The 17,714-nt window shown below is 47.3% G+C and overlaps 4 protein-coding genes across 4 annotated transcripts; 2 read left to right on the forward strand and 2 right to left on the reverse strand.

Moving 5' to 3' along the window:
- F4812DRAFT_454369 (uncharacterized protein) lies at positions 1-2,796 on the forward strand (the record flags this gene model as incomplete). The annotated part of the gene is made up of 2 exons (XM_047936632.1): positions 1-101; positions 768-2,796. The coding sequence occupies 2 exons, from the start codon at positions 1-3 to the stop codon at positions 2,794-2,796; spliced, it is 2,130 nt and encodes a 709-aa protein (XP_047794870.1).
- Positions 2,797-4,758: 1,962 nt separating this feature from the next.
- Positions 4,759-7,730, forward strand: F4812DRAFT_454370 (uncharacterized protein; the record flags this gene model as incomplete). Its single annotated transcript, XM_047936633.1, has 9 exons — positions 4,759-4,892; positions 5,131-5,653; positions 5,709-5,837; positions 5,951-5,963; positions 6,015-6,409; positions 6,563-6,739; positions 6,791-6,848; positions 6,921-7,120; positions 7,176-7,730. The coding sequence occupies 9 exons, from the start codon at positions 4,759-4,761 to the stop codon at positions 7,728-7,730; spliced, it is 2,184 nt and encodes a 727-aa protein (XP_047794871.1).
- Positions 7,731-8,841: 1,111 nt separating this feature from the next.
- Positions 8,842-12,614, reverse strand: F4812DRAFT_17311 (ARM repeat-containing protein). Its single transcript, XM_047929968.1, has 7 exons — positions 12,321-12,614; positions 12,109-12,167; positions 11,226-12,032; positions 10,001-11,170; positions 9,661-9,910; positions 9,499-9,607; positions 8,842-9,444 (listed from the first exon to the last, which is right to left on the reverse strand). Exons 1-7 carry the CDS (start codon positions 12,370-12,372, stop codon positions 9,255-9,257), a joined length of 2,637 nt encoding a protein of 878 aa, XP_047794872.1. The 5' UTR covers positions 12,373-12,614; the 3' UTR covers positions 8,842-9,254.
- Positions 12,615-14,535: 1,921 nt separating this feature from the next.
- F4812DRAFT_449039 (2-isopropylmalate synthase) lies at positions 14,536-17,524 on the reverse strand (the record flags this gene model as incomplete). The annotated part of the gene is made up of 4 exons (XM_047935930.1): positions 14,536-14,706; positions 14,767-16,344; positions 16,402-16,473; positions 17,483-17,524. The coding sequence occupies 4 exons, from the start codon at positions 17,522-17,524 to the stop codon at positions 14,536-14,538; spliced, it is 1,863 nt and encodes a 620-aa protein (XP_047794873.1).
- Between the last annotated feature and the right edge of the window lie 190 nt (positions 17,525-17,714).

The following is a 17,714-nucleotide window of genomic DNA, read 5'->3' on the forward strand; positions in this document are numbered from 1 at the left end:
ATGGATAAGCCAGTTGGGTGCTTTTCGCAAGCGCCCAGCCTAGGCCTGTCATTGATTCCTACCATCTCCGCAGCTGCCACCAGCAAGCACATGGGAAACTTGTATGCTCCTCAATCGCCCTAAACGCTAATCTTGAATTCCCTCTACTCATTTACTGCCTCGCCGAATCTACCGAGAGGCTTTCTTTTCTCTTCTATACCACCAGCTTACAAGCAGCCCAGCGTGGAGTGTCTAGCTGGATTAATACCTTTCGTTTTCGCTTTCGCGACCTGTGAGACTTCGCCGAGACTTCGAGACACTCGTACTGATTAAAGAAGTTCCAGAGGTCTCAACTACGTATCTACGCATATACCTTGTACATCCTAACTCTTTGCTCGACGGTCAGCTGGTCTTAGGTTCTACGACATAGGTCTCACCATAACCCCAATAATAGCACGATATCGGCTCCATGAACACTTCTTTTACCTTCGGAATCCTATCTTAAATCTTCGAAATCAATCTTATTATTCCGCCATTATCGCTTTAATATTTATTCGTTCCATAAATCATATTAGAGGCCTGCGGCGTTTTCTGGACCTCCTGGTCCCCCAGTCGTCAAGCTGGAGTCGTAAGTTCTATTCGCTTTCCGCCGCGCCTACTTCCATTCGAATCGCAAAGCTCTAGACCACCAGTTATTTCCAAATTATTCTACTGCGATCACTCGCAACCTATTATACTAGATCCATAACCTAACCCTATATGCGATACTAATATATGATTTGGTTCAGCTTCGTCCATGTCGCCGCCTGGTCGCAGCACCGGAGCCAAAGCCCCGGTCCGCAGCGTACCTTTGGCCATCTTCGATCGCTCTCGAGCATGTCTCCGTCGGCTTTCTCTCGGTCGAGATCTCCGGCTAAATCCCAGTCTTCATCGAACATAGCTGCCGAAATGATGGTGCCACCGGACCATCCAAATTCTCTTCTTGTGCCCGAACCAAGGAGGATGGCGTCGCAAAGCTCCCTCATGGAGGATCAGGACCATAGCACTATACCCGACCCTCGAACGCGCGCCGGGTCTATTGCAAGTAGTAATCTTCACCCCGATCTGGACCAGGAAGTCGCCACATTAAGTACCAAGCTCATTAACGCAATTAATCACCAAACTAGTCTCGACGACACTCTTTCGGCAACAAGGCAGGAGTTAGAGACCTCCCGAGAACGAGTCAGGGAATTGGAGGCGCTCGTAGCGCGACAGCAAGAAATGCTAACTGGAGATGTTTGGGTTAAACGTAAAAATGTCGAAAACGAAAAGAATAAATTACTCGCGCGCATTGTCGAAGAGAAGAGACTGCGAGCTGAAGTTGAGAAGGATAAAAAGAAAATCGAACAGGAGCTGGAAACATTGACTGTTTCTTTATTCGAGGAAGCTAACAGGATGGTTATTACAGCTAAAGAGGATGCTAAGAGAGAGCAGGATGCCCTTCGCCGGAAAAACGAACAATTAAAGGCGCAGCTAGCAGATACCGAAAGCCTTTTGAGGTCGCAGCAAGAACAGCTAGCAGAGCTCAAACTTGTCATGGAGCAAATGACAATCGAGCGTGATGATCATAGTGGAACCGCACCTTCATCTCCTGGATTTAGCAAGTTCGAATCGAGGGACGACGATACTCAAATATCCGAAGGCGGCCCACACTCGGTCGCAGAACAACTCGTCCCTACATACCCGACAAATCTCCCACATCTTATACACCCGGTATTAAGAACCGATTTACATGCCTACGATGATTTTATGGCATTAATACAGACGTCGAAGAGAGCGTCTGATAGTCGTGCCTCATCTGGATCCTATAGTGGACTGAATCCTCTTCTCGGGCTTACTTCTAGGCATGCCTCAGCCCCGTCAAATTCGTCAACGGCCTCTTTATCTACCTTTGAGGCGCCAAGCTCTAACGCTTCTCCGCAAACACCGAACACTCCCGCCTCGGTCCTTAGCGCAGGGTCGGCGGCCTCTTCTGCCCCTTTACCACCCCTGAAGGATACCAAATTTTACAAGAGGGCCCTAGCTGAGGATATTGAGCCCACTTTGCGCCTTGACATGGCACCGGGCCTTTCCTGGCTTGCGCGTCGGTCGGTTATCAGCGCTATGACCGAGGGAACTCTGGTTGTAGAACCAGTTCCTACAAATTCCCCATTCCAATCTATCAGTAAACCCCAATTTTATCCCTGCTCGCTTTGTGGCGAGTCTCGTAAGGACGAGCCGCACCTGCGAAATCATCGTTTCCGGACGAGTGAGTCGGATTCTGCCCAACGATATCCTCTTTGCAAATACTGCCTTGACCGTGTGAGGTCAACTTGCGATTTCCTTGGTTTCTTACGTATGGTGAAAGACGGGCATTGGCGTGCGGAGGATGCAGAGTCGGAACGGGCTGCGTGGGAAGAGAGTGTTCGACTGAGGGACCAAATGTTCTGGTGCCGCATAGGAGGCGGCGTTGTCCCGGTTATTAGCCACGTGCATTCCAGCAGCGTCGAAAACCCGTCCACTCGAAATAGTGAGGATGTGAACAGGACTTCGGTTGATGAAAGCAAGACCGAGGCCATAACAATTGTCACGCCCGACGAATCCGAGTCGACTCCGAAGCCATCCGAACTGGATCAAGATGATAAAAAGCCGGAACAGGCCATCAATTCTGAAGACCAGGGTGCTGGCAGCGCTGGAGACTCGATTGAACACCTGGAGCTTACGGACCTAGATGTGGAAAAAAGCCAACAGCTTTCACTTACAATACCGGACCCTTCCGGAAAAGAAGCGCCTGAATGATTTTCGACGCAGCAATTATTATTAACCTAATATCTCATTTTCTTTTGTCACGCTTAAAAAATTCATTCTTCAGACATGGCATCAGTTTCGCGCGTACATATTTCTCAGCGCTAGGCCTTGGACCCTTGTGTATAATACTTACATTACCTGTCATTAGAGTCAGCTGAGGGTGGTGGCCCAAGGAAAATAGGCTGCGGTACTGGCTAGCATTGGTGCATTTAGCGGGATGGCGTTTTTCTGGAGGGTTGACTTGTTTTTGTCTGCATCGAGCGAGTACGAGTAGACTAGAGCTTCCAGGCTCGGGGGAAAAATTCGCTTCAAGGAACTTTGGATAAGGGGTTGGAATCGGGGCTTCAAAGTTGCCACCACATGGATGTGATACCACCAGCTCCAGGAAGAGGGGCTCGTGGTGCTTTGGGTCGAGCATAGTCTACGGAGACGACGCAAAGAGGACCCGACATTCAAGTTTTATAATATGATGGTTAGCAATATATATTGCGCTGATATGCTATTGCATGATAAGTCCTAATGTTTGATATCTAATGAGTATCCACCATTATTTCTTCCAAGTACGAAGTAGATACCTATTTAACTGTTCCAGTATGAAGAATATGTGTTGACCTCGAGCCACGATGTCTAACTAGTATATGCGTATATCAGGTCCAACGAACTTGAAATTTACGTTAGGTACCTTATATTTATCTATCCCTCGCCTAGAGTAACAGTCTGATTAAGCCTTATGCTAGGTGAATATAGTTATCTCAAAGCAAGTTATGGCTAGTACTTGTGCAATTGAAGGGGGTTTTTGTGCTTTGATAGCGTAGCATTGATCATCAGCCTGGGGCCACCAGAATATCAGGTACCTAACATAATGTGGTTTATTAATACGTCCTACCTTAGGTACCTACCTAATAAGCCTGTCCCACCGTCCAGTGCTGGATTTTTATAGGTATTTGCATCTGTGCAATACAGCCTATGACAAATGGTATAACACATGCACTTGCCTTGCATATAACATACATACCTAAGGTACCTACTTAAGCAACCGCGAGCTACGTTTGTCGGATCCATGGAAAGTCAAAAGCGTTTTACCTTTGCATACAAAGGACATACCTTCCATCGGAGATACCTACTAGGCATTGCAGGTGATGTATATAGGTAGGTAGGTAGGTACATAGGTACGTAGAGTATAATTCCCCAAGTACGAAGTACACATGAATACATAGTAATCCACCCTTTTCTTCAGCTTCAGGTATCTCTCCCTCTCTCTCTCTCTCCCGAACCTCCTTTCCCATTCCTTTTCCCACCGCACGGGACTGAACCACCGCGTTGCAACGCTGGCCTTACCCGGCCTCGCTTACGTATCTTCAAGGAGCTAGGCCTAGGCTGAGCTAGGTTAGGACAGTTAGATGAAGGTGGTATCACAGATGCCTTTTTACCTTCGAATGCTTCTCCTCGTCTATACCAAGAGATCGACTGGGGGGGGTTGTTTGATAATCCCATCCCCATAAGGCTCTGCGAACCAGCCATCTTCTATCGTCATTTTACCGCCGAAAATCAACTCTTTTTTTATCTTTTCTATATGGTTTCCAACTTTTTAATCGAATACGACGTGATACGAAGATAGACCTGTCTTACCCAACTACCGTTGTAAAGGTATTACAACCCTCGATTTTTCAACACTTATCCAATTGAGTAATATAATTAATATATAATCCACCACAACCAAAGCATCGGGTCGGACAACAAAGACTTTATAAGACTACCTAAGGTAGGTAGAACTAAGCTAACCGCTAACGCCGTGGCTGCTTTTTCCTTTGGGATGGATACAACTACCTGTTATTAGTTACATCGCCGGTCCCGATTCCTAGGTAAATTTGGGGCTATTGTGCGACTTTAGATTCGGCCTGTCCAAGACGCTAACCGGCCCCCCCCCCCCCCCCGTCTCACCAAGAATCCGTAATGGCCATGGTACCGGATTCCGAGGTTAAACCTACTTCATCGTCTCCGCAACCGACTACACCTACTGGAGCCGCCAATTCTGATCCGAAAAATGCCCCGCCGATCAAGCGGCGAGCTCCCATCGCATGCCGAAGGTACCGTACATCGATCTTAGAGAGAGATACCCTTGGAGATAAGTGACATTATCGCTAAAACTCAGTTCCTTATTAGATGCCGCCGGATGCGAAGCAAGTGCATTCATAACAAGGAACCCCCGTGCAAGTCCTGTATGGAAGCGAATGTGCCTGAACAATGGTAGTCCTATCCCGCATTCCCGTCCTCCTTCCCCCATGTATACGCTATGTAGATATTCAAACTTACATATAATCCCAGCGTCTTTCCTACCCGCGGAGACTCAGATCAAGATCGGCAGTTTAGACATCCACGTCAGAGAGTCGATAAGAAAACTAGAGGCAATGCCAAAGTCAAGAATGAACCATCGGCTTTGCCTAGTCCCCCTCGGAATTCACTTGCAGATTACAAACCCCCCAAACCGGACAATGAGTGGGAACTATTGCCAGAGGTTGATACCGTCGTGGATGGTATCAATACATTCACTAGGAATTATTTCCAACTAGGTTTCATCCCGAAGAAGATGTTTCCCAAACTCGTCAAGGAAAGCCCTTCATCCGTCAACGTATTTCTACTGCTAAGCATTCTTGCTATTTCTGCTAGGTTCAATAAGACTATGATAGATACCTACGGTAACGGCCTCTCAGCGGTAACCGAGTTTATGCGCAGGGCGCAATGCTTAGCAGTTCATGAGCTATATAAGCAGCCTACTCTTGAAAGATGCCAGGCGTTTTACGTGCTAAGCATTGCCGAGCAAGGAAGCGGGAAATCAAATACAAGCTACGTAAGCTGACTCTGGGCAAATAGTTAGAAGACGTGTTGATTCTAACCTTTAGAAGATCAGCGCAGGTATTGCTTTCAGGATGGCTGCGCTGATGCGACTCCATCGAGAGGAGGCGTATAATCCCATCACAGAACAATCGCCTTTGGCGCACCGAATTAGGGCAGAGTCCGCCAGACGCACATTCGTGAGTCAACGGCCCTGAACTATCCCAATATGACATGACAGCATTTTATCTTGGATATATTTCAGACTACCTGATTTAGTGGCTAATCTAACGGATATCTCCTGAGCCTATAGTGGATGTTACATAGTATGTCAAATCCAAATACCGACATTTCCCTGCCTCTAACCGGATAGTTAGGCCAAGATAATCTTCATTCCGGTCCATATAAGCCGTTATCCCTTGACCCCAGCGACATCACGGCCCTTCTTCCCAGCGATGAAGCGGAATTTGACACGGGTAAAATTCCCAAGCAGCGTGCAGCTCTCGATGGCACGCCACCCGCCCTCCAAGATCCCAGCCTTATCACACTTAAGCCAAGGTCCCTATTCGCATCACTAATGCAAGTTCACAACTTATGGGGAATCATTGCTCGACGACTTCTCCACAACAGAAAATCTAGACGTCCAAACGACAGCTCTAGTGAATACGCCAAGTTGAATCGAAAGCTCCTGGACTTCGAACAAGGTCTCCCGAATGAACACGCTTTTGATAAAATTCTGTTGAGTGACTACAAAAGCCTCGCAGAAGATTTGGTACGGACACGGTTCTCCCTTCTTATTACGAATTAATTAGTAACATTGCTATTAGGCTTATCTTGGAATGACTGGTTGTCTCCGGCTATGCCATATCGTTCTTCGCAAAGAATATATGGAAGAGTAAGTTGGTACTATCGACTCTTGGATTAGGTTAACATGAGAATTAGTATGATTCGCCATGCTCAAGGAAATCCTGCTCATCGTGATTTCGCGTTTTACAAGAAAATGGCACGGGAACTATTCTTCAACGTCAGAAAGTTGTATTCTCAGATCGAAGCTCATTATGAACCCGGGGTCGAAGTAAAGAGAGTTGGCTCTCAAATGGCTGTAAGTGAAAATGATAGTCCCTGAAACCCGGTATTTACTTACATCTCCCAGGGTTTCATTATTTATGGCTGTGGATTACTAGCATCCTATCTGTGCAAATTCCCTCAATGTAAGATCACGGTCTTTTTTATATACCTAAGTAAAGCGACAATCAAGGACGTCATATACTAAGTATGGTCAGTGGATATACACCACGCAGGACAAAGTATTGACAGCATACAAGCGGAAGGTCGCGTTATGTATACTCACATTGTCACCATCCTAAGAGAATGCCAGAAAGCCTGGCCACTTGCGGAGACCTGGTGTAACGGTTTGGAGAAATGGTACAGCGACCCAAATCCCAAGAACTTATCATTTAAAATCGGCACTATGACCGATGGCGTAAGTAGTATGAACTAGGTAAGAATATATAGGGGTTAGCTAACTTAAACTACAGAAAGAACCTCAACCTTATGCTCTTACTGTTATGCATCCTCGCACAACGACGAGCTACGCTCAGTCCGAATCTGCTCGGCTTGGTCGGATACGCTCCACGCCGCCAACGCCATACGCAGACGAACGAGAGCAATTCCGGGAAGACCCAGAACCTCAGCGACTAGCGCCGTTACAGCAGACACCGCCTGGTTTTGCACAGACAGTATACCTCCCACCCTTATCGCAGGCGCCATACGGAACACTTCAACAATCAGCTTCACCGCAACCATTGCACCCGCAGAATTACGCCCAACAAATATATACAGGTTCTGGACTTGAGATGCTTGCTGAAGCATCTCATCAAATGCCTGAGCCGACGCCTACGACAATGGATCCTTACCAACACCAACCTGATGCCTATTACCACGAATATCCACCGACTACGATCCTTAACGATGGTTTCGATAGTAACCTACAGATGCTCGTGGACGGTGCTGGGGGGCACTGGCCCCCAACGGATCCTGCCAACCTCGTGTACAGCGCGTACGATATTCCTAGTTATCTTCGCCAGCCTTAGGATAGGCTCTACTTAACACATACCGACATCCCCTTACCGCATAGATATGGTCATGATCCAGGGGGTGTGCCCTATAAAGTGCCAATATTATATGATATGATTTGATATGGCGAATTTGGCTATGAGCTCTTTTATACATATATACCTCCTATACCCATGCTGTATGTAACCGTTGACGGGAGTTTGTTTGCGCGACGGATTTGGATTTGACTTGGGAAGGAAAATGGGATAGGAATACGTTAGGTATACTTCTACTCAATACTATATGTATGTCATATGTAGGAGAGGGATGTATGGGTAGGTACCTCTAACTAGGATGGATTTTGGGAAAAGAATTATTCATAACCTTACCTAAAGTACCCAGCCTAAGTGAACCCACACAGGAGCAATATTCGCATCGACTAGACGTCTGGACAACCACTGTATTAAGAACCACATCCAGTAATACCGCCACCTGCCGCCACCATTTTACATGATCTTGACGCTATACACAACCACATCTTGAGCATTTCAAGGCCTAAACCACAGTCACAATTACTTTCATTCATTCAAATCAAATCAAATCAAATCAGTTCAACAACAGCCACATGGGTAGAAACAGGCTTTATTGGTTAGATATTAGCACAGTACTACCACTATTGAGTCATGTCATGTTATGCTCATCGCAAACTCTCTTCGCGGTTTGGGGGTGGGGATAATATGAAGCGAGCGAGTCTCGAAGCCAGACTTAAAGTCCAGTCCAGTCCAGTCCGGTTGTATCGGTGACGAAACCGACCTTTTAAACCCTGCCACGATGCTCGCCCGCCTGGGCCGGCGTGACGAAAAGCTTAATCTCCCTTCGTAAATCTTGTGCGGGCCTCCGTGGGGTGATGGGATCGAGTAGGACATCGTGTCCTAATCAAACAGGCCCCGAATCCCTCGACGCCGCCGGTAGAACTTCCAATCAGGCCTTTTCCTAACATGTCTATTCACTTGAATTAGACTAGAAAAATGCCTCGGCGGAGTTGTGCTAGGCCTCAATGCCCTTCGCATGACATAACAACGTCCTCTCTTTCTCTATCTTTTGCTTTCGCACCTCGCCTTTCCTTACATGACTTCGTGGCCCCAAACCCGTAGTAAGGGGGCGTACATGACGTGATCTTCTCTCTAAAAGGGACTAGACATATCTCCGTTATGGCTTTGCAGTCCAAACCGAAGGAAAACTCAGCAAAATGTGTTGGTGTATGGGATAGGTGTGTGTTGTGACAAGGGGGGGAATTTCCATAGTGAATTCGGTAACAAGGGGTATTGGATTACTAGGGGCAAAGGGGAATGGGGATTCTATATACACATGGGATTCATTTGGTGCAGGGGTTCGGGCAGGGAAATTGTGATGCTGGGTTCCCCTCCGAACTTTGTATACAAGGCCAGACCTGAGTCGGGCTTGTTCGTCGGGAGGATCAAGTGTGGTGACGCGTGGCAGTACATTGATGAATGGGGTGGGATGGGGTGGACAGTAAGCTCGGACGACTACAAGGTCGAAGCTCAAGTTTGTTGCATGATAGCCTGGGAGCCACCTAGTTGTCGCTTAACTTGCTCTCGGGCCCATCGGGCTGTTTCGATCGTACGAGGCTGGAACTCTCTGTTCGTCTTAGTTTCCTTGATCATAGCAGTAATCCAATCCTGTCTGAAAGCTTCGGCAAGCTCGCCATTGGGGAATGCATCGGCAAGGTCGCTAATTTTTCTGGTCAGTACTAAACCCCAAGACGAAAGCTACGTTTGCACTTACCCAATAACGCCCATAGACGACCGCATGAGAGACTCGCTGCGGTTCATATCTTGGGATATGATGTTTAGCAGCTGGAAAATGGACTGCACATAGGGTTGTAAAGCTGCAGCTATGAAATTGTTAGTATTGGCATATATAAAACCTCCCGAGGAAATAACTCACTCTTGCCGCTCTGCTTCATGGCACCAATAATGCCACCCCAGGCATCCATAATACCTTCCCGTAGGGAGATGACATAGTCGTAAAGTTCGTAGGAACCATCAGGTGCCGCCGTGACGGTTGCGGCCTGTTGCAAGACCTGGGCAACGACCGAAAGATAAGTCTCGAAATGTCCGCCGATAGCATTGGCAATGTCGCCAAAGCATTGGAGGATGGCAGGCTTGAACTGGTTCGAGAGGGTCGTACTCTGCACCTGATTTGTTAGACGTATCGTTCAATAGATGATTAAATGTATAAAATATAAATTTCAAGCGAAATGGGCAAAATATGAGAAAATACAAACCCTGAGATTGTTCAAGAGATAGTTCATGAAGTTGTCGCAGTACGGCTGGCTGCGCTCGCCCATGGATCGGGTTATGTCGCTGACCAACCCAATGGCCATAGAGCAGAGACTGGGTTCCTCCTGGTTTCCAAGAGCGTTATACAAGAACGGGGCGAAAGCATCCATGTACTTGACGAAATCCTCTTCCATCGCGTTCGCTAACCCGCTGATCGTGGCGAAGATCGACTCGGGAACACTAGACTTGGCTCCGGCCGTGCTGAGGATCTGAAGCGAGACCTGCATAATCCTGTCTCCTTGAGGAGAGATCTCCTTCTCCAGTCGCTGGATAATCGACTGTAGGACAGTGCTTAAGCTTGTCTGCATCTCTTCCAACGCAATCTTGTCTTCTATGCTGACAACCTGGTTCTGCAGGGGGATAGTCTCTTCGAGTCGCTTGATGATCACGTCGGAGAGCTGGGCAATAGCCGGGAAACTCTCTGCCGCGGCATGCTGGACGAAAGCGCTGAGGACTTCGTAAGAGGTGGTACGAACCGATGTCTCTATGTTAGGTTGCGATGTGACGGCCAAAAGGTTCTGAACGCTCTGGTTAAAGTGAGGCGTAATGGGGTTGGTAGGAGCGTCGAAGTCTCCAGAGAAACGTTCTGCCAAGTTCATCAGAGCCCAACAGCAAGACGCTGACATCTTAACATCGTGTACACCGGCGAATAGAGACCGAATCAGAGGGTCTAAATGCGTGTTGGGATCAATAGCCTGCGAGCAAGCATCCGTAATGCGGCCGAGGGCGTAAGCAGTCGAGTCCTTGACGAAAGTAGAGCTGTCCTCCATCATACTAATCAGGATGGGTAAGGCTTGCTTGACGATAGGTTCGAGGACTTTCTCCTCGGGACCTTCCATGATTGCTCCAAAAGCAGCCACCGCAGCCTCCCGGTAATGCCAGTCCTCCGATCGAAGGTGCTGCTCGACAAACTGAATGACGGGCTGGATGATATTCGCCCCAACGGCTTGGGCATAAAGCTGAAGACATTGGTACGCAGCTCGTGCCAAGTTGTACTCATCATCCGTGGCATCCTCATCTTGCTTTGTGAGAAGTTGTAGCAAAGCAGGCACAACTTCGCCAGTCGCAACGCGGGCAAAGTTATAGAAGGGGCGCATCTGATCGGCGCTATCGACCTACACAAGTTTTGTCAGCCAGCCACAAACCCCACACGGACTATGGAATACATACCTGCGCGTTATCCTCTTCTATGTTTATCTCCTCTTCACACACAGTACTCCAGAATTCCACAGCAAGCTTCGCCACGTCCTCATCCTCATTCTTCATGCCCAGGATCGTTAGGCCAAAGAGGGCCTTCTCCATGTAGTAGCGCATGTTCTCATAGTAAAGACCCATTATGCGGTTGAGGCAGCCGAAGGCGCCCTGCTGTATGCGTGGATCGTCGGCTTGGGTGGCCTCGCAAACAACCTGCATGATGTAGTTCCTCTCGCCCTCGTGCTTGAAGTTGTTGCCAACGAATTCGAGAGAGTCGCCAAGTGCGGATATAGCAGAGAAACGAACTTCTGCGTTTGTCTCTTCCTTGCGCGCACCTTGGACGACGGCGGTAAGGATGGCATTGGAGTGACCGATTAGGGCAGTTCGAAGCTCGGGATCCTGGCTTTCGCAGATGTACCCTATACAGGTCAACGAAGCTTGCTTCTGATGAGGCGCACCCGCGCTAACATTTTGAACCAAGACCTGCAGAAGATCTGGCCATTGGTTCCTAGGTAGTTCGATAGCGGCGATAGCGGCGATAACCTGGGCAGAGGCTTGGCCAGCTTGCGCGTTGCTGGAGGTCAGTGTCTGGATGGCGAGTTCCTTGACACGAGTCTTGGTCTCTTGATCCGTCTGTTGCAGCCATTTCATCTGTAGTTCATGTTGTCGGGAAAATTCGCGGGCACTGAATGCGTTCTTTAAGGCTAGACCCGCAGCCACTCTGATGTTTCCCTGGGCATTCTCGTCTGCCAATGATTGAACTAGGGTCGCGAGATACAGGGGCTAAAATAAAAGTAGAAAGGATAGGTCAGCTATATGGTCGATCAACTCATCGATTTAACCAACGATAGAGACTTACAAAGTTGTTTTCGGCAGCTTGGGTAAGCTGTTGCTCGGCACTAGTTCGCGTAGCCGCGTCTATATAGAGAAGGGTGGAGGATCAGTAAATAGTTCGATTTTAACGAGAAGGAAAAAACAAAAATAAAAATATGATATGACGTGTAGGTACGAGAAGCACGCGAGGCGCTCAACCCATCAGAGACCAGCATTTAGGAAATATAAATAACATACCTGGTGAGAGCGAGTTGCTGAGAACAGTGTTGATATCACTGTTGTCAGCCATTTTTTTCTGAGTAACTGGCCTTTTACTTCTGATTTTTTTTTTTTAGGTGGATTCCAAGTTGTTGGATGTCAGTCAGTCTTTTTGGGGGAGGGGGGGTGTTGTTTAGTATTAGTCGTTCCCGTAGAATTTATGAAGGGGGGGTATTTCAGTTAGTGGTAGAAGATTGAAAAGCCGAAATGAGGCTGATAAGCGGTGTAAAATGGGTCAAGGAAAGCGGAAGAAAACCCTTTAGGTTCTATTAAGGCTAGTCCGAGACTGCGAAGGAGGTATTGTCAAGTTGTTGAGTTGAAAGGAAAGTTTTTGGGAAAGAAAAAGGCGAAAAGATCAGAATTGCAAGAAGCAGCCGGTGGACAGTTGGAGTGCACCAGTAGCGACCTTTTTTTTTCTGGCTCCCTAAACAAACCTAACGAGGTAAGCGGAGTGATGCAGCGGGTCCCTTTTTTTATTTATTTTGTTGACACTTACGACTGGCAACACCTGTAACGGCGTGCAACGGTCTGCAAACCCCCCCAAAAGTAACTAGGTTGTCTGGGCTAACTGGATGCCTTAATCATGAATCTGATAGAACAACCCACTAATGCGTAAAAGAGGGGCGAATGATGTCCCGTCGTCCTTACCGTTTTGTGTTTTGTTCTTTGAAATAAAAAGGAAAGGAAGGTCATGTAGGTTAGGTAAGTGATAAGGTAGGTACCTATAGTTACCTTGGGTACTGTGTGTAGGTAGGTACGCCACCAATAAGGTACAATACATGTGTAGGACACTGTATGTGCCTGCCTAGAGGGGAATGAATGTGCAGAATCGGACACAGGTATGTGTTAGGTACCTAAGGTACCCATTGTACATAACGAAATTGAGTCAGTAAAATCAGAATCTTCTATTCTTTTCTCGAGAAATATGCCCCAAGTTCAAGGTTTTAAAGGTTGCTATGTAAACCAAAAAAGAGGTGTGCACAGTTGAAATGAAACAACGGTGAGCCACTTTCTCTATGTACCTGCCTACCTATTGTACAATACATGAAAATGTTTATTACCTGTCATACCTACTGCATTGGAGATACACCCAATACATGTAAAGTAAGCTACAGTAGGTACCTACCACCTGTACCTTTCAACCTCTCTTGGCCTATCGTATGTACAAGGTAGTACCTACATACATAACGCACCTGCACCTTAAAATCTTATATCGAATAGGTATTGGGCATGTAATTCGCCAAAGTGGAGAGCACCTAGGTAGGCATTGACTTTAGCTACCTACCTAGGTAGATACTTTGTATAGGCATGTACGTGTCCAGAAACTTTTAGTTACAAGTTGTTACTTCGTACATCTTTAAAGAGTGGAAGTATATTTAAAAGTTTCTACGATGTATCCAGTACTACACACGATACTTCCCACTGAACGTACTCAATTACATATCTTCCAAAAGCCAATAGAACCATTTGTGGCGTTAAGTAAAGTACCTACATAAAACGTTGAATCAGTTTATTACATGAGCAGATGAGCCTAGGAGGTAGGTTAGGTTAGGTACAGTTTAGTTCACATGCTTTGCGAAATCGGAATACGGATTGTCAGTTCTTCCCGCAGCTCTTCCCCGCACTTGTCCCAATCCCAGCGCCCAGAAACCACCTGAGTGCCCAGTCAAGGGTTCGGGAAGTTCGTCCCTTGCTGACCATAAACCACCCTGTCAGCCTGTACACATAAGCTCGAACCCCTACGCCCCTAGGTACCTACTCTATTACAGGTATGTACCATAAGTAATGCTCACTAAAAATTCCCACACCTCAATCCTTTTTTATATATAAAAAAGGGGGGAAGTGGGGGATAAGTAAGGTACAAATGTAATCAGCCCGCAGGAGTCCGCCATCATCGTGGTTGCAGATCTCTCACATATGAGGTAACTTTTAAGATATATTCACTTTTACCTTTAAATCAACGCTCCCTCACTTTTTGTATTCATCATCTCCCACCCACGTATGTATGCCTTTTACATGAAATGCAAATATGACAAGCTTGACCGCGTGTCAAACTTCAACCTGAGTCGAGCGCCTCGTTTTAATGCAGACACACTTAAAAGCCGGTTTGATGGACCATATGCTTTTTTTCTTCTTCTTTTTTAATTCTCCCATATCCCGATGCCGTAGAGATCATCGACCAAAACTACTCAACTTACATCCCATTTGCCTTAGCTTCTAAGACCTGAACCGTTTCGGATGGGGCGTCATGGGCACTGCCATTCCCGTTTATGTGAGCGCTGTAGTCAAGCTTCAGCTCCTGGCTGACGCTTGGCTGCGACGCATGCTTATTCAGGACGGGACTTCCCGGTCGACTAAGGATGAACTATTTGAACGAGTTTGTTAGACAACATTTAGGTTTACCAGCCCATTTAAAAACACTTACGTTGCTAGCTGCGCTCAGGAGAGCTATAAGAGAGCTCTGCACAACATCTTCATGGATACCAACACCCCAAACTTTCTGTGATGTGCCAGAAGCCGTACATTCAATGTACGTAGCTGCTTTGACTTCTCGGCCGCCACCTATAGCGTGCTCTTTGTAGTCAGCAACATCCAAATCAATGCCTATGCCTTTCAGAGCGTTCGCCAGAGACGAAATAGGACCATTGCCACGCCCCCGAAGCTGGTATTCCCTGCCGTCAATAGCGACGACACCTTCGAAGACACGGGCCAGGTTTTTAGTGTCTTGTGTGGTACCCGGCGCCGGTGGAACCGGGGACGATGATCGATCAAACGAGATGGAGTAATCGATTATGTTGAATCGAGGGTGCTCCTGGAGGAAATACGTTCGCTCGAAGAGATCGGTGATCTCAGCCGACAGGAGTTCTCTGCCTAACTCGTCTGCCCTCTTCTGCACTACCTTGCTGAATGCGATTTGAAGGCCTCGAGGAAGGTCAAGCTGGAGCTTGCGCAGGATGATCCAGGCAGCTCCACCCTTGCCGCTCTGCGAGTTGACACGGATAATAGCTTCGTATGTGCGGCCAATATCCTGCGGGTCGAGGGGAAGATACGGCATCTGCCAGTGGTCCTCGTATGACTTGCCCTCCTGCTCCCGCTGCATAAACCCCTTCTTAATGGCGTCTTGGTGGGAACCACTGAAGGCGCATACAACGAGAGATCCACCATACGGCGCCCTGGGGTGGACAGGGATCTTATTGCAAATCTCCACTGTGTCGACAACGCGGTTCAGATCAGAAAAGTCGATATTGGGGTGGATACCTTGCGTGTAGAGGTTCAAGGCTAATGTGACTAGGTCGACATTTCCCGTCCGCTCACCGTTTCCGAAGAGACATCCCTCTACACGGTCAGCTCCCGCCATTTGTGCCAACTCGGCAGCAGCGACGGCACAACCCCTATCGTTATGCGGGTGTAAAGAGACGCATATCTTCTCTCGTTCGCTGATGTTGGTACAGAAGTACTCGATTTGGTCTGCGTAGACGTTCGGCGTCGCCATCTCGACAGTGGCCGGGAGATTGAAGATGATAGGGTTCTCGACTGTGGGCTCCCATGCGGCCTTGACAGCTTCGCAAATCCGGATGACGAATTCTGGGCTAGTGTCTGAGAAGGTCTCAGGGCTGAACTCGAAAGCCCATTCCGTACCAGCTTGTTCTGGGTCATCTTTGGTAATTGAGCGAGCATACTTGGTGCATGCTACCGCCCTTTCGATGCTTTCTTCTTCAGTGAATCCAAACACAATCCGTCGGAAACATTCGCTTGTCGCGAGGTAAATGTGTAGGAGAGCCTTCTTCGAGCCCTTAAGGGAGTCGACAGTGCGGCGGATGAGGTCTTCGCGGCACGGTGCTAATACTTGCAGCCAGACGTCGTCGGGTACGGCACCGGGGGTCTCGACTAATCGCCTCGTAAAGTCGAAATCGGTTTGCGACGCAGAAGGGAAGGATACTTCGATCTCCTTGTAACCAAGGTCGACTAACATCTTGAAGAATCTCCATTTTTCGTCACCATTCTATACAATATACTGTCAGATCATGTTCGTATGAAGCAGGAGTACCGGCAGGCAAACCATTGGGTCGACCAGACTCTGATTGCCATCTCTCAAGTCGGTTGCCAGCCATCTTGGGGCCTTGTCGATCGTCTTAGAGGGCCATTGGCGATTGGGAAGGTTTAGAGGCGCGAACTTCTTGTATTTCTTAGACGGGTCTTTAAGCCTGTGCGACGAATCTTTGTCTCAGCCTCGAAGCATTGGATTATGGGATTGGGGGCCCTGACGAGGGGGGGAAGGAATCCTAATATTATATTGTCGGGCGTCTTTGGTGCTACTTACATCGGCATGATGATGGTGGGACCACTGGTGGTGGTGGGCAGCGCAACGCGGGGGAAAAGACTTGACTACGAATAAGTCCCAAGGTACCGGAGAAGGGAAAAGGTAAGGAAGTAGTAATTCACGATAACTATCAAGAAAACGAATTAAAGTTGAAAGAAGGGGTAACTTGTAACAATGTTTATTTTTCTGAAGTTTCTTTTTTTATAATCTCTCCTCCCTCAAATTAAAGAGAAGGGGAAAAAGGGTTCACTTCTTATGAGTCAGAATTTCAAATTCGAGATTCAAGACTCATCTATCTACTTTTCGGCTACTAGAGGTTCTTTAATAAAAATTTCGTCAGTGCCGTCTGCGGAACTAAAGTCTCCAGTCTAGGTACAAGTTCTTTGAGAGAAGGTGGGGTTTGACTTCTCTCTCTCTCTTTTTTTTTTTTTTTTTTTCCCTCTTTACCTCTATGTACCATCAATATGCACTTTATGCAAGGTAACCCCGCAAGTTGGCGACCTTTCACCCCTGTAGCTGCATTTCTACCTACTTTACGTAGGTACCTAACTTAACCTGTGTAACGGAATTACCTAGACCCTTTCGTTTTTTTCTTTTGCGTTGCGCCACCTAACAAGTAGGTACCTTCTACAGCAGCGCAGGTGGTACCTCCTTCTATAGAGGAGGCAATCGGAAGAGATCTTAGGGTACCTATGCTTCCGTGTTCGTGGAACACAACAGGCCCTGTTCACTGGTGTATTCAGATTAGGTACCTAATACACTTAGGCCATAAAAGTCATCGATGCACGCCAAAGATTTGAACCACTTAGACGTAAACAACAACTCGATACGATGCTATGCTATAATCCTCCAGCAATGACATGAGAGAGATGTTGTGATATAATATAATATCTATTACTATTATACTACCGTAGATACATGAGGTACTACTACCTAGCAAACAAGGCTTACAAAATAATAGTTTCTTATTGGCAAATAAATTGACCGGTGATTAAATCGGTGCACTTTTAATTCGAACAAGGGATCGAAGATCGGGGAGGGAGAGAGAGAGG

Source organism: Daldinia caldariorum, assembly GCF_022478825.1.
Source record: "Daldinia caldariorum strain CBS 122874 unplaced genomic scaffold F4812scaffold_1, whole genome shotgun sequence".
Taxonomy (NCBI): domain Eukaryota; kingdom Fungi; phylum Ascomycota; class Sordariomycetes; order Xylariales; family Hypoxylaceae; genus Daldinia; species Daldinia caldariorum.

Excerpts from the sequence above, each read along its gene's own strand:
- F4812DRAFT_17311 (XM_047929968.1), bottom strand. The coding sequence starts at position 12,372 with ATGGCTGACAACAGTGATATCAACACTGTTCTCAGCAACTCGCTCTCA. Across the intron at positions 12,168-12,320 it reads CAGCAACTCGCTCTCACCAG|ACGCGGCTACGCGAACTAGT; the intron begins GTATGTTATTTA and ends TTCTCTATATAG. Across the intron at positions 11,171-11,225 it reads TAGAAGAGGATAACGCGCAG|GTCGATAGCGCCGATCAGAT; the intron begins GTATGTATTCCA and ends AAACTTGTGTAG.